Source organism: Eleginops maclovinus, chromosome 2 (genome assembly GCF_036324505.1).
Source record: "Eleginops maclovinus isolate JMC-PN-2008 ecotype Puerto Natales chromosome 2, JC_Emac_rtc_rv5, whole genome shotgun sequence".
Lineage (NCBI taxonomy): Eukaryota > Metazoa > Chordata > Actinopteri > Perciformes > Eleginopidae > Eleginops > Eleginops maclovinus.
In genome coordinates, this window is record NC_086350.1 from 7,300,590 (window position 1) to 7,327,894 (window position 27,305).

General features: G+C 40.5%; 2 protein-coding genes across 5 annotated transcripts in view; both read right to left on the reverse strand.

Moving 5' to 3' along the window:
• The window catches only part of LOC134859772 (transcriptional enhancer factor TEF-3-like), a 31,226-nt gene extending 21,445 nt beyond the window's left edge, over positions 1-9,781 (reverse strand). The window contains exons 1-2 of one of the 3 annotated variants that reach the window (XM_063876475.1): positions 9,588-9,781; positions 711-1,054 (exon numbers count right to left, since the gene is read on the reverse strand). In XM_063876475.1, coding sequence (XP_063732545.1) covers positions 711-1,054; positions 9,588-9,604 — 361 coding nt within the window. In that variant the 5' untranslated portion in view covers positions 9,605-9,781. Of the gene's footprint in view, positions 1-710; positions 1,055-8,285; positions 8,504-9,587 lie in introns of those variants that run through there. The other 2 variants (XM_063876466.1, XM_063876484.1) reach the window with 2 other exon arrangements.
• A 520-nt stretch (positions 9,782-10,301) lies between these two features.
• Positions 10,302-27,305, reverse strand: part of si:dkey-82f1.1 (DENN domain-containing protein 2A) — a 38,051-nt gene continuing 21,047 nt past the window's right edge. For both annotated transcript variants that reach the window (XM_063875013.1, XM_063875023.1), the window contains exons 3-20: positions 26,272-27,303; positions 23,972-24,099; positions 22,522-22,634; positions 22,225-22,422; positions 21,863-21,956; positions 20,818-20,868; positions 20,501-20,688; positions 19,650-19,759; positions 18,877-18,946; positions 18,492-18,569; positions 17,653-17,793; positions 17,175-17,323; positions 15,422-15,599; positions 15,262-15,303; positions 15,019-15,124; positions 14,243-14,530; positions 11,608-11,694; positions 10,302-11,302 (exon numbers count right to left, since the gene is read on the reverse strand). In XM_063875013.1, coding sequence (XP_063731083.1) covers positions 11,271-11,302; positions 11,608-11,694; positions 14,243-14,530; positions 15,019-15,124; positions 15,262-15,303; positions 15,422-15,599; positions 17,175-17,323; positions 17,653-17,793; positions 18,492-18,569; positions 18,877-18,946; positions 19,650-19,759; positions 20,501-20,688; positions 20,818-20,868; positions 21,863-21,956; positions 22,225-22,422; positions 22,522-22,634; positions 23,972-24,099; positions 26,272-27,303 — 3,085 coding nt within the window. In that variant the 3' untranslated portion in view covers positions 10,302-11,270. The remainder of the gene's footprint in view (positions 11,303-11,607; positions 11,695-14,242; positions 14,531-15,018; positions 15,125-15,261; positions 15,304-15,421; positions 15,600-17,174; positions 17,324-17,652; positions 17,794-18,491; positions 18,570-18,876; positions 18,947-19,649; positions 19,760-20,500; positions 20,689-20,817; positions 20,869-21,862; positions 21,957-22,224; positions 22,423-22,521; positions 22,635-23,971; positions 24,100-26,271; positions 27,304-27,305) is intronic.

A 27,305-nucleotide genomic window follows, 5' to 3' on the forward strand; every position in this document is an offset into this window, starting at 1 on the left:
CTCATAACTGTCTGCAGACCCTCTTTCTTCAGTGGAACAGTTTTCACTCCATCAGAGGAGGTTAAATCAAAGTAACTGTTGCAATGCAGATAATAAAGTTACAATAGCTTCTTTCATTTGGAAATTAAGCTTTTATTTGTATAATTTATGGTCCATTAGTCGGTGCAATAACTTGATTTTACCACAATGTTGCGCAATTTTAAATTACAGTGTTTAGGACTCTTTAACTTATCAAAAAACAATTGCTGAGACTGATCTAGTGTAAGATCTTGCCATTCCAGACGAATGAGAGTTGTTTTGTCTATTGAGGCACATCTGATACAGAGATTCCTTCATCCTTATTGGTTTTGAAGGTTTCAAGTTTTGACTATGATGTCCTGAGACTAGTCTCAATGTCAAGACCAATATATCCCAAGTAATGTCTAATCCCTGAAGTGTCTTTTGAGCAGAACAAAGTATTTTGTAAAACACAATGCAATGTTTAAACTTTGAAAATAGATTTTAAGTTTAGTAAAAATTCAGAAATATGCAGTTGCTTTTTCCTCGACCACATCATACCAAATGTGATATTCTGCAGGAACAGAAAGATGCCCAGTGACTTCCTGTCTTACTAAAAGAGCATTATTCACACAAGCTGATCTTCAGGTATGTTTTATGTTGCATTTAATAAGGAACGGTACATGATAGTAGGAGGAGGGAGATGGGCGTACCGTACATCTTGCCCTCGTCCGAGAGGATGATCTTCCTGCGGCCACAGGGGGGGTAGATGGCCAGGGCCTCCTGGAAGCTCTGCTCGATGTCGGGGCTCCACACGCCCTCCGCATCATTCTCCAGAGGTTTGTCAAGTCCATCCCCGAGCTCCTCACTCCCACCCCTGGGGGAGGGAGCCGGCACCCACTCTGCAGACGTGGTGGGACCACGGGAAGGGGACCAGGGAGCAGGGGGTGGAGGGTCTGGGTTGGGGGAGATGATGGGAGACAGGAAGAGACCAGTGGGGATGCTTGTATGAAATCCACAGATGAGATGATGATGGTCTAGTTGTGGCAGTGCAGACCTGGGAAAGCAAAAAAAGGAAGATGAATTTGACATGGTGCTGTGTAAAGAGGGGTTTCTATCCAATTATTAAGGCAACATTTTACAGGGATTTCTCAGGCTCTTCAAAGTTGTTAGGCTACTTAAGCAGTGTAGAAAACAGTCAACAACAGTATTTGGAATATTTATAATTAATTCTTTCCTCTGGTCTGACATATTGACCAACATAAACGCTTTCACAAAACAAAAGTAACCGGAAAAAGAAAAAACATTAGCCTTGAAATAGGCAAATTAATATGGCTGCAACACTCAACTAATCTCCACATTTGTTTGATAAATGATTGAATTTCTCTGACTGAAACCAAGTAAATGTCTTTAAATGCTGTGTTTTGTGCAACCAAAAGCAAAGGACTGCCTTATGGACTGTGGGCTATACTGAGGAGTTTCCCCAGTGGTGATTAAAAAAAATGTACTCAAGAGAACCAAAAAATAAAGGCTTGCAAGGTAATCATAAAGTTCTTTAATATCAGTAAGAGCAGGTGACAACCAAGCTGCTACATAAAGGCAGTCATATGAAACAGTAGATGATCAAATCAGCCGTACAGCAGTTAATCCTGATTAGGAAAAAGTTGCTCACATAATTAATAAGATTTGTGAAAACCAATAAGGTGGCACCTAGTGTCGGGATTAAAGCAGAGGACACATGAAGGGCCCAGAAAATGAGGAGACAAAAGAGGGATCACCATCCTCACACACTTTGAGCTTTAGAGATCATACCAGGATATTAAGGCCAGGAGGCTTTTTAGGTTGCCCATTTCTTCCTCAGTGCGGCTGACTGTGTTATTAAACTTAGAGATCTTCAGGTGAGATTGTAATTAATGTGCTTGTGCATTGTTTTGGGTGTGGGAGTAAAACAATAACCAGCTCATTCATTAAAAGGTTTAACTCGAAATTCCATGACAGAAAGAAAACGCGGTTATATCCGCAGAAAAATCCACAGACTATCTTCCAAAGGTTTAATTTCCTGTTATCTCTCCACGCCAATTTGTTTAGGATGTGCACATAGTGCTTATACTTTTGGGTGGAGAGTTTGAGACGGACGTCAACGCCACCACTTCCTCTCGGTGGACGTACAGGGGAGAAATGGAAACGGGCACAGATGGTAAGACAAGGTGAAGAAAAAAGCTCATGCGTCAATACAAACAGAGCCTTGTGTTTGTCATTTTCCTGCCACTCTGAAACTAAGAGACCTCCATGTCCATTTAGGGAAACAAAAAGAAAAACATGGAACATTTCATCAGTTATGATCCTAAGCATGAGTGTGTGTGTGTGTGTGTGTGTGTGTGTGTGTGTGTGTGTGTGTGTGTGTGTGTGTGTGTTATGTGTGAAGGCAGTACAGGGAGCGACAATTGTGAGGCTACAGCTGAGGAGCTCATATCAATGAGTCAGTGTGTTGTATGGAGTGAGTAAGACTCTTCAGTCTGCTTCCCCCACCCCTCGCTCTTCCTCTGAGCCCCTGATGTTCCCAACGCTTCCTGCAAAGCGTCCGGCCAGTCAGTCTTTCCCCCCACATGTATTCCTCCCTTTCTCTCACAAACACACACACTTATTTACAGATGTAGACATAAGAGCAAACAGTGCTAAAATAAAATCATGTCCACAGAAACAAAACACCAACAAAAACTTAGAGAGCAGACTGGACAAACTCAAAGCTATATTTAGTCGAGATAAACATGATAGATATTGTTTTTGACGATAATATTAGGAAGTAATATGTAGTTTTCTCAGTCTTCTACAGATATATATATATATATATATAGCTGGAACATTTAGTTACTTTAATTAAGAATTGCATACCTCGAGGGTTTTGTCCTTTGATGGGACAAAACTGTATACTTCAAAACTTCAGCTAAAAGTCTGGACATGTTTCAGCTTGATGATCCTCCTTTAGACTATACCACTAGTCAATTAATATTATATAAAAATAATCATTAGTTGCTTTGAACTCAGTGTGACCCTAGAAGAAAATCTGACTGGATATATATCAGGACCACACTGAAGTGGGTGTGACATAGTTTATAATCAACTAGTTAACAGGTCTTCTGTTGCGAGGCTGTGAAGTTTTTAGTAACTGATTGGTTTTACAGCTCGTTAAAAAAATTGTCTGCTCAGTTAATGAGATTAATATCCAAGATAAAAAGTCTTGAGCGATCTGTTATGTAACTATGAATTTAGTTTTGGTTGTAAATTCAGACATTTGCCATTAGGAAATATATTCAAATCAATAAATACATAAACAAAAAATATAACTTAACACAATTCAAGAAATCACATTTTTTCCTTCTATATAAAATGTGCGATCATTACTCTTAAATTAAAAAAAAAGTGGTGTTAAATTAATTTAAATGCAACCTTTCTGAAATAAGTCACACACAACCTCAAATGAGCTAATCTTCTCTTGCACAATACAATAAGCCATAATCTTGATCACGAGCCGACCAGTTCTCTGACAGGGAGCCAATGGCATTAAAATCACAATTTATTAAATCCCAAAACATGAACTCAACTTTTCCACTCTTTGTTTTTATTAATGAATTTGAACTAACTGCACCTCCAGCGCAGGGCCACTGTAGGTCACTGTGAGATGTGTGGAGGCCATAAACTATTAGTGAGCTGCTCTGTGCCTTCATCAAAGTGTCCAGGAGGTTAATTAACCTAAGCCTTGCATTTAACCCCCCTCCCCTACCAACTTCTGCCCCCTTCTCCCTCCTCTCAGTCACCCCCAGCGAGGCCCCTCTTCCCTGGATCCGCTCAACAGGATAATCCCCCAGCTGGTACTGCGGTCAGGGGGCCACGTAACCCCCCACAACTGCCCCCTTCAACACAACTACCGTCACACAAACTGACCAACAGAGACACACACTCATGGCATCAAATTATGAGGAAAAAAACACTTGAGGGGTCCACACACACTCACGAGACAAAGATGCTTAAATAGACTCAGAGACATGATCAAAGACATGTCACACAATTATTGACCAAAAAACAGTCAGGCCAGCTCTTTGGTCTAAACTAAACAAACTCAATATAAAATGGTTAACCATTACATTTTTAAAGGCATTAATGGTCCCCAGACAATGTGTCCTTGTACATTTGATGATTGTGACTCATCTGCCACTGAAGTGCCACAGGCAGGGTGACATTTGAAGTTTTGGGTGATATGTCTCTACAACTATTTGATGAATTTTTATGAATCCTGGTTCACAAACACACTCACACACACTTATGTCCCCTCAGGATAATGGTTGTACTCCCAAGCTGACCTTTCATCTAGCACCATCATCAGTTCAAAATGTCCCTCCGTCCAATTGTTTGGTTTTAGATCGAATCTCTTTAAAGCTTTCCCGTCAGACATATCTTTAACTCTCTAATATTCGTAGCATAGTTGACATTAAACCCACCAGTGTGTTAGCATTGTTGCAGAGAGACTTTTAGCATTGTGACATTTGCAAATAGCTCAAGTGACGGAATATATCTTCAAAGAGGTGCTAGCACGGATATAAAGTCTTGGTATTTAATCCTTATCAGCAATCAATAAGAAGTAGTGCAAAGGTAAGTGTATATCAATATTTAAAATAATGTAATCAGAGCTCAAAATCTCCAGAAACCTTACACTTATACACTGCATTTATGTCTGGTCATGCATTTCTGTATATATTAAATAAGTTCGGCTGTGTGTGAGCATGTGTACTCAACTGGTCACAATCTCCACTAATCAGGTGGGGAATGTAAAGGCAGGAAACAGTCTGAGGATCAGGCTATGGGATGGAAAGTCGCAGTGAGGCCGGCGGAGACAAACACTGTTGTTTTGTTGGGTTTTTGCTGAGAGCTCATGTTCTCTGGCACTGAGTCCCACTGGGCTGCACCAGTGGGAGTCTACAAGCATTGCACACACACAAAGACACCAGCGTAAATGCTTCAGATTCATCTTCATATTAAAATGCATCCTTAAAACACACGTGCACACACTCTTTAGAAAAAACACACTACACTTCAACAGTACTAAGTTCTAAAACCCACTGTTCACTACCTGCTCAGCGCCAAATAAAAGACACAAAGTAAGCATTGGTTAAAGAATAAGTTAAAAAATAATCTGCAAATGTTTTGATAGTCGATTAATAAATGTGTCATTTTTCAAGAAGAAATGGCAAAAGAAATAAGTTTTTTCAAATGTCAAATACAAAGACTGCTTTCCTCTGATTAATATTGATATGAAATGTTGCGGGTTAAAAAAAAAGAGGAATATTGGACTGACATTTAGCAGGAGGCAAGAAAAACAAAATGAATGCTAATGTGAATCTGTACCAGCTGGATGTGTATACAATAGGTTTTAACCAGAATAACACCATAAAAAATTCATATGACAATGTAGCGCCAGCAGCTCGTTTTTGCAGCCCCAAAGCAAGTGATTGTTTTAACGGAGAGACGGGGATTTTTAAAAAAGCAGCCTCTAAAAATTATATGCAAGCTGCAATTTGTACATTTTCCACATCTCAAAGTTCCAACTCCTTATCTAACGGACCGAGTGAGCCTTGACACCGTCCTCTCTTGTAGTCATTGACCAGAGAGTTGGAGCCACAGAGGAGTGAGGGTCTGTCAGATCCGCAGCAGATAATCCAACAGAGAGATCCAACAGACTGGCTGGAATCAATGGACAACAAAGTCACACACACTGCACACACAGAGCTGTGGGTGAGGAGCACTGTTGGTAGAAAAAGGAGGGGAGAAAGGGGGGGTGCAGAAAGTCTTTGTTCTACAAGGCTCATATCTGAGGCATTATGCGTTTCTCTCGTGCGAGCGGAGGAGGAATGATCACTATGTGGGATGAGCACAGCAAAAACAAGAAACCCTGCACTGTGGACCTGTCTCAGGGCAACTCCACACACAAACATACACAAGGTTGAAACAACAAAATGAAATGCTTGCTCACACACCTTTTTATATCTGTTTTTTTTTTTTAAACCTCCCTTCTTACTTGTCCCACTCATTCACCCACACAAATACACACCTCTAGGCCCAGTCGCAACCACCTACACACACAAATGCTGCAGTGCATACACTACAATCTAAGAGTTCATGTTACAATATAACTCATCTGAGACAATAGTGAACCCAAAGCCCTGAAAAACAAAAAGGGCCAAGGCCTTGAAAAAACACAAGCTCCTCTGGCTGTCAGACACTTCAGAGGAGGCTTCGACAGGTGTGTTTTTGACCCCCCCCCCCCTCCCCCTTGTCACGCTGTCACCATTCTCCAATCCACCTGTTGCCCCTCTGGAAAACACACTCCTCAGCTGCCCTGCGGGACACCATAACACACACGCACACATGCACTCAACCTGGCAGGCCCCGTGTTAGTCATATCGAACCCTCACCAAAAATATTCACTCACGTCGCCTTTTCAGCTCTGCAGTGCTTCAGCGTGGTACAACAAACACACACGCAGTACTTACACAAAAGACTAAACTAATTTTGTGAAATTGTGTATCATTTTATTCCCACAAGTAATCTTCAAAAGTAACATTTTGAACATTTCATTACTCTGCAAGTTATAAAAGACAGTAGCCTGTGAAATGCTGCACATGTGTAAGCTATCCTTACAAGATATGCTTAAATCCTAAATGGAAACCTAGGGCAACAATTTATTTAAGTGTGGATTACCTGCATAAAGAAACATTCATTCATTAGTGAAAAACTGTATGGCTTATGTGAATAAACACCTCATTTATGACTTAATTCTAGTTGAGTTTTCTTAACAGCAGAAACACAAGAGATATTACTTTGCCCAAAAAATCCCTAACCTTGCTGAAGTGAAAGCACAGTATAAGTTGAAGCTGAATGAACCCGGTCAGTGTTATATTAAATCTTATATATTACAATTACTAATTATTGTTGATTGTTGCCGAGCAGTGAACGCTGTGCCTTGATCAGGTAGTTGGTTGAGGTGGAGCTGATTTCTAAATCATATTTTATAAGTTGATCATGTTTCTTGTGTTTGGGAAAATTAAAACACATAAGTACTGATACCAGTGCCTTAAAATGAGCTCCACTTCAACTCAGCAACAATATCAAATCGTTAATGAATGAATAAAACTAATAATCAAATGACACACTCAGGATAACAGTATAATGTTTCCGAAAGTGACTACTTTTATTTGTTACGCTTTCTTTTGCTGATGACAAAGTCTTACTCAACTTAAAGTGAAGTACACTTCATCAGAACTTGCCTGATGCTTATGAATTTTTATTTCTTGCAACCTCCAGTTGTATCCAGATTTTGTATACTTCTACATCACTTTATATCAAAGAATGATGGGAAATGAAAAGGGAACTAAACTTGTTACAGGACATTTTATCCATCTGACAGCTGTAATTATTTAGTCTAACTTAACAGAATTAAAAACATTAATATTATATATAAAGTATAAAGTATCAAAGTATCAACCACAACATTAAAAGGCTGCTTGCTGTTGGATATTAACAATAATGAAATAGTAGCCTGATTTAAAATGTTGACAGACCGTTTGCCAGCATGGTGAGTAGCTTACATTTAAACTTAAAGTACATTTGACCGGTATTACTTTTAAAATTACAATATATTTTTTTTCAAATGTATGTATTTTCCCCTTTGTGGCATAATTACTTTGTAAAATAATACATTCTCCTACAATGATTATATCATGTCATTAAAACGCAGTTCTTATTATCTCCAAAGACAAATAAATCATGTCTTAAAAATGTAAAACGCAACAATAATAGTAACAAAAATGCTATGTTCAGCCACTTCCAGTGTACACACACTCCGAATAAAACGTGCGAGTTAATAATAAGCAGTTCAATTATCGCAGCTTTGCAGATGTAAAACTTTATCCAGACAGACGCTAATGTGTGCCTGCATGTCAGTGACGTTATTCCTTCAAAAACACAAAAGTTCCGGCTGCACGCGCAGGAAGTTAAAGCACAGTGCTGGAATTAAAGGGGAAAAAATGCAGGAATTTGGGAGAAGAAATGCCAGATATTTGAGGAATGTTATTTCCGGCAGTGAGTGAGAAGCATTGAGAGAGAAAGCGTGATATACTCACTCCACAACCTACATATTGTACAAGCTGAAAGTTTGCACTCCGACAGAAGACGCAGTTTGAATCTAAACATGAGAGCAGCAATTTGAGATATTAGAAAACACTTGTAGAGCTTACCTGGCGGGACTCTTGTCAGTGGACTGACACACAGGCAGGTAGAATAATAATTTGTTTTTAAAATTAAGAATGACTCAGTCTAATGTGTTTCTATTGTTTTGATTGTTTTCTGCTGCCTAGTCTCCTTCCTGAAGCCGCTTGTTTGAAGCGAGAGGAGGGCAGGAATTTCAGGAATTAGCCGTGGTATGACATGAAGCCTGGAAAAAGCCAGAGAAAAAGACCAAGGGAGGGAGAGAAGGAGGGGAGGGGAGGGGAGGGAGGTCTGACCGGTCAACGCGTAATGACGAAGGGGTGGAGAGGAGGGGAGGAGGGCTCCAAAAAGGAAAGGAAAGCAAAACGGTAGTGAGAGGGGGGAGTGCGAAGGAAATATCAAGAATAAAATATGACTGTACAAGCCACTGCTTTTAAAAGGATTGACACACATGAGAATGAGAAGGCAAGGGGGGGGGGGGAAGTATGGTTAGATTGTTATACTGTATCCTCAATCAGAATTATGGTTATTGCTTTGTTTTTCATGTCCTCTCTTGTTAGTATTACGATGATTACACTTTACCTAAGTTTTAAATGAACAACTAACCAAGTTTGTCCAAATGACTTAAATCAGGTAGGCTACTAAAATGTGCAAGATGTAGTAGGGTAGGATACGTTTTTTCTCCGTCGTTTTTTTCAAAATACATTTAGACTAAAGACTTTGTCGAATTAAGATCAATGATTTAAGTTTATACTTTAAAAAATGTATGTTTTAACTTTCGTTAGCAGATCATGCCATGAGTTTTTGTATAACCCTTTTCTTTGGGCTTATTAATGTCATCTTATGTATTGGTCAGCCCTATAAACATACTTTTGAATATGGAAGAATCGAAGTTCCCTCTTAAAGTAAACACTTTTGTCAGGTGTTTAAGGTAAGTTAGCTTTTGCTTTATTAGTTTATTTTACAGTTTTGGAAGGGATGCCAACTGTAACAGACTCTCAGTCCCAGTTTTCGCACACTTTCCCCCTTATACTCAGGTAAGCAGATGTTAGTACTAGCTTTATTTGGGCGTGTTGTGCAAGTAAATAAAGCTAGTCTGAGATGTGATTCTGAACTTTAGACTGTGGTGAGGCAACACATGAGTACATGTGGGTAACGGAGACCTCCAGTGGACACTGTGGGTATGACATGCTGTTTGTTCGTGGTAACATTATTCCGACACTACAAACTTTTCTACATTTTACAATAGTTATGAATTGACTAATTAATCACCTTTGTATAAAAAATGCACCAGTTATGTGCCAGTAGACCATATTTATCACATGACTTACCAGTTGAAATTCGCCATTGTGCTAAAATGGAGATACTTCCTTCCTTGTTCAATAGAAATGGACAGCTATGCCACACTCCTTCCATTTCGAAAACACTGATAACTTTACTCCAGTGGATTGGTGCATTGGAAAGGTTCATGTTTTTATTCTCTAACTTGTGTTTTTCAATCATCTCTTCACTGAGTTGCTTGGAGAGTTCCTTTGACTCATGGTGTACGTTTCTCCAACGATACTGACCTATCAGAAGCTGGACCCTGTCTGCACAGGTGCATTTGTACTACAATCAGCCAGTGAGGATTTAGCTGTGTCACATTAGGTGTAACGTACTTATGCTAGCATGTTTTTGATGTTTATACCTTCCAACTAGTTTTTTAATTAAAATGTTCTCTGTTTGGGAATTGAATTTTACTTGCCAAAGAGGGCATTGGAAATGGGGACAGCGTCCTCTGGAGGTGAAGGGAGTTAAAGTACATAAAGGTCTCAGGTTAACTGGTCTCAGGTAGTACTACTCAATATAACAAGCCAAAACGTCTATTGTTTTGGGTTTGCAGGCTACAATTATTGGGGGCCAAGTGAAAGACCCCATAGAGATATGTTGACTTGCATAATGGGAAGTGTAGGATCCAAGAAGTTAGCACACGGTGGCTCACCAGCAACAACTGATGTACATGGCCTCACTTTAAATGTATGTTATAATGAAGAAAACAATAAATGTATTTTTTTCAAAACATTCAAATCACTTTATTTAAAAAGTTTAATTGCAATCAAGTTTTAGGCAAACCTAGTGAAACACATTGATACTGATTGGCCTAAGATACACATCTTCCTTCAAAATCAAGTCTCCTCAAATCATGTACTCAAACCCAAGTGAGAGATGTATTCACGTTGATCACATGTTCCTCCTTCTGGTGCTCATTCCTTTTCCATTAAAACTTAATTTACTTAAAACAGTGGTACATTTACCCAACAACCCAAAGTGGTCTACAAACAGTCTGGACTAGACTCTGTTAAATAAAGCCTATTACTGTACAAACTACAGGAGTTTTTCTTGCACTCATTTGAAGGACATTTTAAAAAGAGATTAAGTTGATCTAAGAAGAATATAAATTAACTTAAAGCCTCCTGTTGGTGAAGAAGTTGTACTATTGTATTTATAAAAACTTCTATAGGAAACACTTGGAATGTATAGGAAGGTATGTACAAAATGGGACCTTTAGTGATGCTTCCTCATGCAGGTTTATACTGTAGGTAGGAGGTTATGACGAATAAAGGGAGAACACTGTTCCTAAAAACATTTACACGTTGCTGTGTTTTACAGTAACACACTGCAGGGATTGACATTAACATAACACCCAGGCAAAGGTCTAGAAAACACTCTTAGACAGTGCCTTGTGGTGTTGGAAGGGAGTTTCGGTCCACGTTGAGTAAACCCTTCACAACAATAATGGAAAGCCTGGCAAATTAAACTGGGAGGTAAACCCTAAGTTTACACAGATTTCCTCATGTTCACAATCTATGAGTCCAGTTCACTTCAAGGGTCTTCCTTTGTTTTGCCCCAAAGGCACTTCTTCCACTCCACATTCACCACGTTCAGGAAGTGTCTTCTTCTTCCTCCTCTTTTTTAAAGCATTGTCTGTTCTTGCTTTTCTTATACTTTTACACACGACATCCTGACTCCAAGCATCATTTCTTTGAAAGGAATTTCATCTTGTTTCCTAAAAAAAAGGAACAGATGTGAATTCAACTTATCAGAAACAATCACAATCAAGCAATTGCACTATTTATTTGAACTGTTTAACAATCTGCAATACATTTTAAAATCTTTCATATAGATGTCTCCAAAGGTTGTATAGTATTGACTGATAAGATTGAAGCTAAAGAGGCCGCCAAATAATTAGCAAAACACTATAATTATTATTATTTCTTTTTTTTAATGAATTAAAAACAGAAAATGATTTGATTTTTAAGTGGGCCCTGAGTCGAAAAAGGTTGGGAACTGCTGCTATAGAGTAAATCTTACCTAAACCCTTGAGGAACTTGTTGACTCCTCGCTGCTCACTCCCTGGCAGTGAGTCAAGATACTCCTGTGCTCTCACCTCAAACAAACCTGTAAATAAAAAGAAACAATATACACATGTTAGTTTATTGAACTAACAGGTCATCACATTGAACCACCAGTTTAAGACCACCTTTTTTTTTAAGTGGCTCCCCATTTTGTTAATTTTGTGCAATCTCTGTTCCCCAAATGTTTGTCTATCTAGAGGTACCAGACAAGGATGCCCGTTGAGCCCTTTATTATTCACACTAGCAATAGAACCACTATCCTGGTAGTTAAATCAACACCCTCTATACCTGGTATAAGTAGGTGGGGAATGGAAATCAGGTTATCCTTATATGCAGATGATATGTTGATTTATATATCAGATCCACTGCAATGTATCAATAGAATTATTTCAGTGTTGCATACGTTTGGTCAGATCTCAGGCTACGAACTTAACTTAATAAAAAGTGAATGTTTACCTGTGAATAAATTAGCTATGCAAATCCCAGACCATGCGCTGCCATTTCATATCTCAAGGTCGGGATTTAAATATTTGGGTATTAACATAACTCCTTCATTTAAAAACCTCTTTGATGGGAATTTTGCCCCACTAATCTCTAAACCTAAACTAGATTTACAAAGATAGGACATTCTACATCTGACGTTAGCAGGCAGAGTGAACTGTGTTAAAATGAACGTTCTGCCAAGATTTTTATTTCTGTTTCAATGTAGTCCTATCTTGTTACCAAAATCTTTTTTCTGTCAGCTTGATAAAATGATATCTGGATTTATATGGAGTGGGCGGTGCCCTAGAATTGGGAAGGAGTTCCTCCAACAACCAAGAGCAGAAGGCGGGTTGGCTCAGCCGAACTTTCGAGGCTATTACTGGACAGCAAACGTACACAAGATATCATACTGGATGCAATCTCCAGATACAGACTGGTGTGAACTGGAAGGCATGTCATGTATATCGTCATCCCTCTGCTCTGATTTCATCAAATCTTCCTGTGAAGGTTTTACAGTTTACATCTAACACGTTGTCATCTCCACTCTTAAAATATGGTCCCAATTTAGGAGGCAGAACAAGGCGAGGGAAACTCTTTCGTTTTACACCCCGCTGTGTAACCACCACAACTTCTTACCAGCCAAATTGGATCAGACATTTGCATCATGGCATAGAAAAGGGATCATGAGGTTCAGTGATTTATATGTAGATGGAACCTTTTTTAGTTTCAATGATTTACGTCTTAAATATGACCTCCAACAAAAAGACCTATTTCGCTACTTTCAAACGCGTCAATTTGCTAAGACCCATAGCCCACAGTTTCCCAACCTTCCTACTAAATCACTTGTAGATTTAATTTTGGATGTTTCGTTTTGGTTGAAGGGTTTCACAGCACGCTCTTACACAATGATCATGTCAATGGACTATGCCAAGCTGGACAGGATCAAAATTAGCTCAGAGAAGGAACTTGGAACTGAGATCTCAGAAGATATTTGGTCTGAAGCTTTGAATACGGTGAATAATAGCACCTCCTTTTATCCAAATGTTGATAGCAGTTGTGCCAGATGTCATGTCTGTGTGGCAGACCTGACACATATGTTTTGGTCTTGCCATAGGCTAACAGGGTATTGGTCTGCCATATTTGATGTACTGTCTAATGTCCTTGGAGTTACTTTACTACCTTGTGCAATGATTGCATTATTTGGTGTACCAAATGAAGACACAAGCATGACTAAGAAGCAACTCAACATCACGGCATTTGTTTCCTTGCTTGTGCGGAGACAAATATAACTTAATTGGAAATCAAATATCCCACCCACTGCAGCACAATGGCTGAAAGATGTAATGCTATTTTTACATTTGGAGAAGATTACATTTGCAATAAGAGGCTTAGACAAATTTCAGTTTTGTCATACTTTAGTAATCTTCGAGAACTCCCCGGCACACTGACTGACCAAGTTAGAAGTAGTCAGTAATGGAATCTTGAGGCTTGGGCCCACACTATAACATACTTAGCCTGACAGGCAGAGCTCTGAAGTCACACTTTCTTTCACTGTGATCCTATTCATTTGTTTGTATTTAAACTTCATTTAGGAGTAGTTATCTATAGATACCTGTTACTAAAACCTTTTTTTGTTTTTGTTGTCATTATTATTGTTGTTTGGGTCCAGTCGGGGTGGGTGGGTGGTTGGGAGTGGGGTGTTTTGTTTTGTGCGTTTAAAAAAGACAAAAACAGTGAAAAATCTTATGTAACTTTGCTGATACATCATTGTCTCTACTCTTGATTTTTAAATACAAATATTTGAAAAAAAAAAAAAATCAATCTCTAATTTTGGTTTCATTAAAGGTTTGATCATCTACAGTAACATCAACAATTGGGCATAATTATTCTGCTGATGAAGACCATGTGATATGGTGGAAGGCTTGAGGAGAATACATAGCAACAGAATACAACTACATAGTTAAAAAATAGGAAGACTTTCAAGAAACTCTGGATAAAACAAAAAAAATCATAGTTCATCCTAGAATTTCAATAGAACTTTGATAACAGCACTTTTTTCACACGTACAAACAATAAGTATGAGTATTCAACCGGTGCTTATACTTTACCTCTGAGGCCCTGCCTGCGCAGCTCCCTCTCCTGGATGAAGCCGGTGAACATCTGGGTCTCCATGAACACCTCCAGGAACCTTCTCAAGCTCTTGGACGTGACCGCTTTGCGAAATTGTTCACGCTGAAAGGACGAGGAGGGGGAAGAGGACGGGCTAGGCGAAGTGGAGGAGGAGACAGACTCATCATCCCGCTCTCCACCTCCCATGAAGAGGGAGTAGTGACCCACCATCTCCACGAAGAACCGCACAAAGGCCTCCGACACCACCGTGCTGAGCGAGCTGGAGTCTGAGATGAGATAAAGGAGGGATAATAAATGAATAAGAAAGATTAGCATATGTACTGCCTTATACAAAAGAATAATGATACATCCAGTATCTGTAAAAAGATGGATCAATACAAATGACTCAACAACTATTTTGCCAAATCATTTAAAATCAAGCTTACTCAGCAAGCAGATAAATAAACTCCCTACTAACTGGAAACTCGCAGATACTCCCCTTCTCATACAACTCACTTTTTACACATTACATTACAGTCTTTATGAACCTGGATATCAAGCCACAAAAAGGCAAGAGCACTTGAACGCCACAAAAACAAGATTAGACCACAAAAACTACAAAATAAATGTTCTGAAAAAACGATTTTCATCCTTAGTCTTGATCCTTTCACAGCACTGTGTTTGGTACTTCTGATACTCACTCAACAAACATACATTTTCTAAAGACAGTGTGTAAAAGCATTGTAATATATGGGCCTTTTACACCATTCTTTACCATTTGGCAGATCTCCTTTCTCACAGGCAAACTCCTTCCTCTTGTCCAGCACATGCTCCAGAGCGGCCTGCAGCTTGTGGGGAAGAATGGAGTCCTCATCATCCAGCTGTGAAGTGAATACACAGATGTGAACACAGTAAACATGCTGCAGTGATTGAACATATCTTGCATAACATCTGGTAGAACCACCACATGTTTAAAAGGACACCATGTGGTAATAGACAGATTTTTCAGTGTTTCTACCTGTCTTAGGAAGCGACTGTTCCCAAGGTCGACCACCAGGACCTGAGGGGAGAGCAGAGGGAGAGTGAAGTCATTTCCTGGAGCTATTGTTAAGAGGAGGAAAGCCCCAGAATCAAGGGCACTGCAGTCAGTACTTCACAAACAAAGAAATGTGTCGCACCTCTTCGATGGGCAGCTCTTTGAGTCGAGGCAGGGAGCTGGAGAGGAGGCCGACTATAAAGGGGGTAGGGGTACAGACGATATCCAACATGGAGGGTGGGAGCACGGGGATGTAGGTGTGCTGCCAGGTGAAGGGGTAGAGTAGAGCCACTACTGCATGACAACACTGAGACAATGTGCTGCAGAGAAAAAGAGAAAAAAGAGAGAGGGAAAGGAAAAGGTAAATGCTCGTTCAACGACAAATCATTGGCATCAACATAATATCTATGAAAGAACAAAAGACTAGGCTTTAAAAAACTGCAATTTCAACTTCAGATAGAATATACACTTTCAGTAATAATGGAAGTTTTACGATCATTACACCACAATGCAGCTATTCAGTAGCTGTTGAATGTATGACGGGTCCTTATAGGGTAATTGAAATAATATAAATAAATCTATCAGCTTTATTGAAGAGACTCGAGGTCCATTTTTTAAAAGACATACAACACTCAAATATAATGTCAAAGCAACTCAAACTCATCTGAAAAGGAAAGCTTAAGAATAACCACCTAAAAAGGACCTTGTGTTGAGATCATTCCCAACGTCAAGAATAAACTTGTAAACCTAGTAATATTATTATTATTTATCACGATAGTACTATGTTATCTCATACCCATGTATTGTTACACTTCATAAATACAATATGCAGTTTATTATCTTTTAATATGCAGGCACAATCTAGCACCTTACCAAACACAATTTAAGTGAACTTACTGTATTCAGCTATGAATTTTAAGTATAGCAGGCCAAGAGAGTGATCATGATACAAAAAGTATAAAAAGCCTAAAAAATCTACAAAAAAAGGCAAAGTACAGTACCTCCCTAAAGGCTGGTTCCTATGTGTGGGTGTTTTCTTTTGAAAATCTAAAATACGGAGTTTAGCTTCTACCACAAGATGGTGCTAACCCCCTCCTGCAGGAAATAAATCTGTCCTGCAATCATTTCTTTATTTGGAACATTATGTTAAAACTTTATTCCTGTTGTTCCAACAAACCCAGTTGCAACCCGGAGAGAAATGTGAAAAAGCATCTCTTCTGGGAGCGTGATGTAACACTTATAAAAACTATACAGCGGCAGCAAACACACTCACCCCCCGCTGCTAACTGCATCGCTCCCGGGTGTGCATCTGCTCACAGTTATTTCATTAAAAAATGGATTGATGAGGCCAAGTTTCCACAGTTCAGTAGAAAATGTGCAAACGACTCGTGATCTGCTTATGAGCGCTGGTGAGAAATGCTCCTTATACTACCTTTGAAACAGCCATACATGAGATACACAGAAATTCTCAACCTATATCTGAACTGATTTAGTTTTTACATGGACAGTGTGGGTGTGATGACGTCACTTTGAACACGTGTACGGTCTGGAGTCATGCTCTGAAGCCTAACTCCTTCTATCTGGCATCCATGACAGTTTTCCGGAGAAGAAGTGATTGTTCCCCAGGCGACTGTATAACATAACAGCATTCCTTCCTCTCACACTCGGTCGGGATCTTCTTTTCCTCAGACTGTTTGTCGACTTGAGGTCTCGCTGTCACATCCTTCAAAGTCTTTACTATTGGTCTTTCACAGCATCACAACACTTCCTGTGATAACTCGATCACAGCATATTTATTAAACGGTATGCCTGTTGCACCTGGAAATTTGATCTATAGGTCGGAAAGCAGAATAACCACCCCGCTGGGTATCAGAATATATGTTGCTGGAGCCAACCTGAGTTTGTCGGCGGTGAAGATGACCCTGCGCTCCAGGAGTAGAGAGGCAAACACTCGGAGAAGGAGACGTAGACTCAGGGAGGAAAAGAGACATTCAAAGTCCACATGTTCCAGTCGAGAATCTGAAGGCCTGCACAGCTCTATCACCTGTAGGAAAGGAAGAGAAAAATGAATATAAGATACTTATGTACATACACATTAAGTCACGTATGATTATTTAGATAATATTTATTGCATATGGGTTTTGCCCAAAAGAGAAGGGGAAAAAACTACTGGTTTTCCACCACCATCATCCCACAGTCTTTTAGTTTCATTATAATTAGATAGATCAAGTTGTGTATTTTACAATACTGGGATGTTATATGATCTGTTGCCTGGAGATTACGTAATGTGCTGCCTGGAGAATGTCCCTTTCCAAGCCCCTGGAGCTTTGGGCAATCCTCCTCCATAATCACTTAATAAAGAAACAAACAAACCTCTGTCCCAGAGCCAGGTAGGAAGTTTTTGACAGTGATGGTTCTTCCTGGAGCAGGGAAGGGAGCCTCCATTATGCCTCTCATAAAAGGCTGCACCAGAGCCGGGGAGATAGCCCTCCTCTTTTCCACTTCATCCAGGATCTGCAGAACAAAGTCAGGGACAAATATTTATGAGTGTACAGATGAGACCTTTTTCTGTTATTTAGGTATTTCTATTTTAGATTTAGGGGATGATTTATACTGGATACGACTCAATTTTATTGCCTTTCTTTAAGGCTTTAATTGATTTTTATATATCTTACTTAAACAGTGGAGCACCACGTCCAAAATTAAAAACACGTTTTTTTTTCACAGCCTGAAACCATCATGTGTGCCCCTCTACATGCATAGAGGACACATCTGCATAGCATTACACTTTAATGAAGCTGATCTGATGCAGATGAAACACATTCAGAACATCATCAGCAATAAGTACTTCCAATGTAGAGGCAGCTTTTAATCTAATAGAAGATAGACTGTAGTTAGTTACCCTTCCATTTACAAACCCCACTTTTAGCATTTGCACGTGTACACTGCACATCTATAAGAACACAGGCCCACATGCATGTAAATCCAAGGCCCAATACAGGGAACCTTTTTCCACTGCGGTAACCACATCAGCTGCACTTCACATGTGCGTCTGTACTGCAGCCAGCACTGCACCGCTCTGTGGGAAAGAAGAGCCGACAGACGGTGGTAGCTCTTCTAGTGGGGGTGGGGTTGTATGTATGCTTTGGTATAACACGTGATTCTGGGCAGACTTTGTGAAATTCTGTTCATGCTTTGCGAGATATATCTACCTTGGAGAAGAGGTCGAAGCAGCCCAGGCGGCTGACGATGCAGTAGACCTCAGGAAGCCTCCGGCCTTTACCACTGGGCTGTGAAAAGGAAGCAAGAAAAAAGACAGCTTCAAAACCCTGTGGTGTCACAAGACTGCTCACCCAAGTATAACCACACGGATTAGACAAATGGAGCAAAGCAAAGCCTTTGTTTTGCAGAGACTTTGTAGACTTTACTTTGAAAAAGTTGAGAAATAAGTGGAAAATACTTGAAATTGCACAATAAAAGCAACAAAAAAGAAAAAAGGTTGAAAGCAGGGGTTACATTTGGATAAGCATTTTTATATTGAAGGTCTATTTAAAATAAAAGCATCATTTTAGGAGCATATCATATACCAAAACATACCAATAATCGCCGACAGTAGCCGAACCGCCTGCTTCCATCCTCACCCGTCAGGACGAATGAGAACGTCTCGCTGGAGATGAAAAAAAGGGACACACAAAAGATGATTCAAACTTGCTGGAAAACATGTATAGCTGTTGGATTTATGCAAGCAAGACTGTTGTGGAAACAGAAACGCTTGGACTCGATGTTTTCAGGCAAACAAAGTTATGACTTTGTACTTGAGCGGGGAAGAGCCCCGGGACAGGCTTATTACACTGCAAATATCCTCACAAATCTCCCTTATCTCTGCCTGACAGGTACTTATTGACGGATGACGACCTTCTTGACAGGTGAGAGTGTCAGCAAGTTCAATGCAGGTGTGTGTTTGGTGCGCCCCCAACCATCGAACATTTGTCTCTAGGTAATTATTAGCCAGTACACTCTTCATCACTTCTCGGAACAATGCAGACGTTGAGAGGCTAAGCTAGGAGGTATTGGGTAATACAGACACTTTTTAACATTACACAAAGAGGGGGGATTTTGTAATAACAGACCAGGTGCTAAATCCTCCATCTCTCCCTGTAATCAGTTGCTACCATCAGCACCTAATCATTAAAGAAGGAACAGACTTCTATACAATCCAAGAGGTCATTGACTATTTTGGGCTTTCAGCTTCTTCTCTAACAAGTGGCTATTAGCAACAGCTGAGTCATTAACACTGTGCCGGGAAGTTCCTGTGTCCCTGTTTTGTTTCACTTTTTATATGTATGAAGTGCAGTCAGAATGGGACTGACCTGGGGAAGTTGTCGACAGGCGCCCAGTCTTTGGCGTCAGGAAAACAGAACTGAGGGATGACCTTAAGCTGGTCCTCAGTCTCCCGCATGAACTTAAAGCTCCTCTCAAGCTGAATGGAAAAAAACATGAAATATGACATAATTTAAGTTTCACATACAAAGCTTTCAGATTATACTGCTATAAGACTAATATTAAACTGAAGTCAATCTGAAACTGAAAATAAATCATCTGCACACAGAAATCAATAATGAAAGCATCACTTAAAGCACAGGTCTTCTTTTCATTTGACATAACCTAAACATATTTTTAGACATTTGTCAATCTTTCCCTAATGCTAAATGTTCTTTATCATAATATTTAAGTGCCTCTGCTTGAAGTTAATATGACTATAGCCAAAGGTAAGTCAATGAAGTCAATGAGATAATAACATAGTGCCCATATCACAATACCACAATTGAGGAGTGTTGCACATATTGGATAACATCAGCTGAAACTACTTTCTCTTTAATGTATTTTGTGATGAAACTGAGGTTATTTTGTATCCTTTTTATTACGCGTTACCACTGCTCTAAATATATGAGGCTCTTTCTTTTTTTACTGCATGAAACCTGCTGTTGCTCTTCCCAGAAGAGAAAAATTCCCTCAGTTTTTTTTCCCAGAAGAGTCAATACCAGGTGCTCATAAACCATAGGTTGAATTATTGCCTTTGGTCTGTTGGGAAACTAGAAATTTTTGGGGGGATAATAATATCTACAATCACGTCTTCTTTTACCAACAAGTTTCAGGTGTCTTACTATGGTGAAACACCTGTGAGACAAAGTGTTTCAGTATAATGTGTCTCCCTGTTTACCTTGAGAGGGAACTGCTGTGTGACTTCAGGCAGGTATGGGACTCCAGCCTTGGTCTTGTGGAGCGCAACAACTATAAAGTACTCGAAGAGATTCCTCTCCTGCAGCTCCATCAGATCCCTCTCCAAGGTCCGGTACCGCCCCGTCTGCCTCAGCATGGACTGGACGGACACCAGGCGCTGGCTATGAGCTGAGGGAACAGAGAGACAGTTTTTATGCAAATACATCCATGGCATGTTTCCACACATAAACAGTAAATGCATAGAGGGTCACTGTGAGGCCACCATGTACATCTGCAGTTCAATCTGTGTGTTTTTACCTTTTAATTTCTCCTCTGTGTCACTTTCCGACTCGCTGTTTTCATCCGTTACTGAATTAAAGAGAAGAAAGAGTGAAAGAGGAAAACAGAGTGTGAGCAGACTGCGAATAACAATCACAGGAAACTAAAAGCACATGAATCTGCTTTCCTTGCTTTCATTAGAGCCTCCACCACACACCAACACACACTCCTCTCACACACGGGTCACTCTCAACTGACCACAGAATGTTACTCCGCCCATAAAACTAAGTGGATACATATGATCGTCTCATTTATGGGGATAGACCTGTAAAGTCTTTTTGGGCAGAGTCGTAGGAGAGGTAATCTGAATAACTGGTCTGCAGAGTGTTGATGGTATTGATGATAACATTTTACTTCAGTGAACTCAGTTATTTTTCAATCCTTTTTCTCATAAGTTACATTTGTAGTCATAACCAAACAAACATTTGCCCAGAAAACTGAAAAATATACAACTGTTATTTGTTTAAAAAAAATCTGAAATTGAACGTGTCGCACATTTAGCAGTTTGGATTGATTTAGGATTTATAGGTTAATTGTGCCCATTTGATTTTGGCTTTTTAACTTAGGGGCTGGTAAGGCTTGAGCTAAACTAATACACTAATTAATACTAATACTTACATACTCTTAATACTTGTGTTTGTTAGTGTGTGCTAGTTTTAGTATTGCAGTGGTGGTATGTCTTTTATGTATCTTGTTGTGATTTGCTTAACTGGTGTGTTTTTGTTTATGTGCATAAACCAAAAAAAAACTTCCTTCCATATCAAATTATTTCTAGTGCCAGCAAATCATGGACTCCTTGTGCCAGAATGTTTCTATAAATACCTTTAAATGTTAAGAAAGCTTTAAAAAAAATCAAATATCCGTTTAAAAATGTTTGAAACCTCCTAACTAACAGACAAACAAACAAGAGGCATTGAGGAGCTTGACATGATTTTTAGTGAAGCAAAGTTAAAAAAGACTACAATGAGCTGTACTAAATTCACAGTTGATGTGAAACAAATGTAATTTATGTGGCCTGACTCACCTCTCCCTGAGCTGGACTCTGTCGACTGAGAAACCCTCTTCATTCGTTTCTTCCCTCTCCGTGCCTCGAAGATGCCATTGATTTTAAGCACCATCTGTAGGAGTAGGGGGAAAAAATGTCCATCTTTAACGTGTTAAACTAATAAACAAAGTCAGCCACGCTCCTCATTAGATCATTTCAATACAGCTTCTGGGAGGCCTTCCTCTGGGCATACTTCACACAGGAAATATTCATCAGAACATTTTCCCTTCTTACTCATCCCCAGACTGCGGCATGAGTGGACCAGCTCCGGACCTCCCGGAACCGTAAATCACAGACAGAGCCACATGAGCTCAGCAAAACGGCCTCTCAGACTCCCGTACCTTTGGGATTTTCCTCCTTCTGCGATTGTACGGGTCTCCGGAGAGGCAAGGGGTGTCGTCAGGGCTGCTGGGTGTGGAAGGGGGGCTGATGCGGGAGGGAGAGGAGAAGCCAGTGTCCCTGCCGGTCTTACGTAGCTCCAGGAGTTTGAAGCTTCGCCGTTCTGAATTTTGCCTGAAGAAGCCCGGTTTGGAAGAGAGCTGGGGAAGTCAAAGATACATTAAAAACGGTTGTTAGTACAGAACTACTTTATATGAAATGTACTTTGTTTTTATATGGTGCTATTGGCGATTAGGTACCTTAGTTGGCGTGTCGGGGACAGGAGAAGAGGAGGCAGGTGAAACACATTTGCTTCCCAAGCAACTTCTCTCCAGCTCTATATCTTCATAGGGATTCTCCTTGGAGGGAGGATCTTCAGATGAAAAAAACATATTTAAAAAAACTGATCAATGTCACCTTGATTACACAACATCCTGCCAATAAGCTGATAAAGCTGTCTTTCACTATCAGTCACATTCGTTTTGCCAGGTTATTCCTACTCCAGATGTGCAGAGAACTTCCAGAGTCTGCTTACTCAGCTCATATTTCACTTTGATAATACGCTTGCAGAGCTAATGCTAACTTTAGCCACCAGACCCCAACTGCAGATCAGTAGTGAGGATGTTTCATAAAAAAAAAACCTGTTTCTGTCTTTGTATCTGTCTCTCTGTACTCCTCCTGTGCTCTATCAATCCCTCCACCAGATGTGAGCTGTAGGAGTCAGAGGAGCTCCTTCCCTCTGACAAAAACAAGGGGTCAGTGTACTGTTTTTCACATCGCTTGTTACGTCACACTTATCTCCACAGTGTGTTAGTGCTCAGCTGTGCAGATGTGAGTGTGCATCAGCCATAGTGTGTGTCTGAATACATGTAGTGGTGACAGTTGCTTTCCTCCCAATCTGAAAACACTGTCTGGCATGAGGATTGTTTTTAAAGTGTGTTGACGAGAACCTGGTTTGCGTGCGAAGGTTGATGACATGCCAGGGAGGACATCACAACGTTTCATCCCTATCTATATCTGGGAAATCCCCAAGCTGCTTTATGTTTGAGTTACTTTACCCATGAGACACTGGGGATAGATTGATGTTTAAAAAACTATTGTAAGAAGAAGGAAACTATAAAAGAATCCAAAATAAGCTGCGGCATCACTCAGATATAATTAAAGTTAATTTGCCTGTTGCTAACAAGCGTTTACTCATTACTGGTCTCTGGGATGAAAACCAAAGACCCATTGAAGCCATTGCCAGTTATGCGCCTCATATGCGCCTGACAATCACAGTAGCCGACCTCTAAAGCACAACCTCACACAACGCCGCTATTGTACCTTATGAAATCACGCACGCTCTAGGTGGGGTTGGCATAACGGAGCAGACAATAAGGTAGGAACGTGGCTCCCATTTTGCTGTATAATTTTTAATAAAAGTTAAGCAGCGTGGCTCTAAATTAAAACCGGAGCAGAGTAAAGACAGCCTGGCCTCCTCATCACCTCTGTTGCTAGGACACACGCTGATATGAGAAATTAAACTACAAGGTCGTGCAGTGTATGAAGGGTATGGTAAAATAGGACAACCTAAAACCTATTGTACAGTATACAACAATGTTTTCGGATAGAAACAAAAAAGTTGAACACTGTTTTTGGATGTTTTGCTTATTTAATGACAAAGACATTGAATACTATATACTGTATGTTGGTATGTATTTTTTATTTTACCTATTATGTCCTCGTAGACGTTCTCTTCTGATAAAGTGCGTGTTAGGCCCAGCCTGGACTGAGCATACCAGTCCACCCTGCAGCCTTCTGTGGACGACTGGAGCAGATCCTCAAATTCATAGGATTTCCTGGAGGACAGAGCATTACAAAGGTTTAGAAATTGCATGGCAGATATAAAAGAAAGAGAGGAGGAAGGATGGATTTTTGATCGTTTCCGTTGGTGCTTTTCAGAATGTCGAATATGCCAAGCAGGAAAATGTGTCAACTACCATTTGATAGTTGACACATTTCAACGACCACATCTGTGTTCATCACTGCCAAAGATTAAAGCCAAGAAGAATGAAGTGCACACAAGAATCTGTGGTTTGACTGCATTCCCACATGCATGCACACATACAATTAAAGGGGCCCTATTATGCTTTCACATGTTTTGTGCCTCTACTGTGACATGTATCCATGCTTAATGTTCCAAAAGGTCTCGTATTATGCAGCACCTCTTTTCACCCTCTGTCCGAAACCAGAGCCCAGTCTGCTCTGATTGGTTAGCTGGCCGGCTCTGCTGTTTAGAGATTGATCTGCCCTTAGTCTATCACGTGTAATTTGTTGGCCCGGTAGCCAATAGAAGCACGAGTGTTACATAGTGTTGTCATTATGTTATGAAAGTAAAAAGAAAAGAGTTCAATGGAGGCAGGGGAGGAGCGTGTGTGAGAGATACTCCCCCTGGGATTTTAGCCTTTGTAGGCCATTTACATGCACACAAACCTATACAACACTCTTTTATGGGTGCAGCAGCCCTGAGATAAAGCCTCTTTCTTAAGGGTATCATATTTATTGTTGCTCTTTTGGAATTAATTATAGAGAAAAGTATTTGCTCCACCCTATTTCGACAAATACAAATATTGTACAACACAAAACTCTCTTCGTGCCACATCTTGTTGAATGATTTGTGATTCTGTTTGCCCTTTTTTCTCTGTCACTTTAGTTTCACTTTTTAGGAGCTTCATGTAAAAACTAACAATTTTGACCAAATATGTCCATCATAATAATGTCAACTATTGTGCAAAGTCCTTGATGTATAAGGAAAGTTAAAAAAGTAAATGATCAGGAAGTTAAATAAACTATTTTCTGAGTTAAACATAAACTGAACATTGCATGCTTTACAAAAGTATGATTTATAGCAGAGCTGTTGGACGGAATTAGATGAAGCCAAGTGTAGCTAATAAACTGGCAACGCAGTGCATTCATTCACACGCACAAAAATGCACAGTGCAGCGGACACTGAGAGACAGCCTGACCAAACAAAGGGCTTGACATAGCACACTTGAGCAGAATGAGGCCTCCACATATGGTATGGAATGCAACAGACTCAAGCCAAGCTCCAAACAAGAATTCAGACCACTGCAGAAAGGGAACAATAGATGTGCTCCAATACTGCAGAGCTCACACTTTTTTGGGTTTCCTTGCAGAAATGTGTTCGTCTGACTACAACCTTCTGAATCTTACTAAGGAGACCTGGTACATTCCAACATAGTAATTGCTCTTGGCACGAGAAGTGATTCAGTTTCTGGATCCGACTTTACAAGTACACACATTTTTATAATTACAAATCCCCGAAAAACTGCCTAATAAAAGCCAAATGCCTTGCACAATCGTTTTTACTGTCAATGCATGAATTCTTGACAAAGCGAAGGCCCTCTTTGACATGACTCACTTTGCATGTTGTTCTCCTCTTCCAGATGAGTTTTGGAAAGAGTAATGAGTCGAGTTGATGTGTACATTCCTCAGATCCAACCAATGAGCTCATTCTTTGGGATATTTAGAAATAGGATGATGTCATCGGTGGTTTGGATTTACAGCAGATGTGGGAAATGTTGTTTCACCTCAAGAGTTTGTTCGTGGATGGTGGGGGAAGGGTTCAGAGGAGAACCAGAGCCATCACTGGATGAATCCGATTCCAAAAGCAACTTTAAATACTGCATTTTTGTGAATTTTGGAATAAGACAATAGTTAAAGGATCACTTCCTCCCCATTTGACCAATTGTATATTCATAACTAGTTTTTGTTTACTTATATTTGAGAAGATAACTTTCCTGTATGTCTCCACAGTAAAGTTCTTAATGAATTGACGTGAATGGAGGCTGCGTTTAACAACAATAAAATTATAAGAGAAATTTGTTTTTTCTAAAGGTCTGTGACAACTGGTGCATCATAGGTCTTATTTATACAGGCGCGTGTTTTCTAAGTAGTAAGCTGAGAAAAAATGCATGTGTTGGCCAAGCAGCGAGCGCTTATTCTCTTACCTGTTATTACTGTCCCGGGCTTTGTCTGCCCAGGGTCTCCTGCACACTCCAGGTGGTGGGCACGTGGGTAAAGGGGGAGGAGGAATGGAGGGCAGAGGGGGCAAGTTCCTCCTTCCTTTCCCCAGGCCAGGGCCTGAAGTTGGGGTTGTGGGAGGGGTGTGATGCTGAAAGGTTCTCTGGGGTTTAGGTAGAGGGTTTATAGACGGAGTACCTGGCTCACTGTACACGTTCTCTGGATCCCCATCCCTCCTCCTCCGTGCACTGCCAGGACGAACAACTTCCAAAGTCCCAAAAATGGGCTCTCCGGCTCTCTTTTCTGATTCCTCCAGCTCCTCCTTTGAAGGAGGGCAGAAGTAATTCCCTGGAAATGCCAGTGAAGGTCTGTGAGGAACATCCTTTGTTGCTTTCTCCAGTTTCTTAACATGAGTTAAAACACTTTTCTTGTCCTTGGGTTGCTCTGTTGGTTTGGAAGCCCGAAATCCCCTCTCTAAGATCACTTCCTTGTCCTTGTTTGATGGGCCGTCTGGAGATTTAGGCCTTGAATCCCCCAGCTTTCCAACATTTTCCTTTCCTGAGTCCTGTCTGTCGCAACTAGCAAACCTCTTGCTATCTGTCCTTTGGACTTCTGAAGCTTTGGGTTCCTTTTTCCTCACTGTCTCAACGTCCTTCTCTGTCGTGATCAGTGGACATGTCCCTGTAGAAGAGGGGGCAGTCTCCTTTTTGCCCTCCCATTGTGAGATCTTATCTCGAATGCTCGCAGTCTTGGCTGCTGCCGGGCTCTTGTTGTTGTTCAGCTTGCCACACAGCCCGTTCTCGATGCTGGGAGTCCGCCGGTCGGTGGTGGTGGCTCTCCTGTGAGCCAGCATTGTGTCAGGAGGAGCCGGGCTGTCAGTCAGGCTGAGTAAGGGGGAGAGGGGACGCTTGGTGGACACAGTGGTCCTGTCTCTGTCCACCGGTGACCCGCACACCTCTTGGCGCTGGGGCACCGCAGACGACGGAGCCTCCCCGACCTTCAAGCCACAGCACTGGAGCCT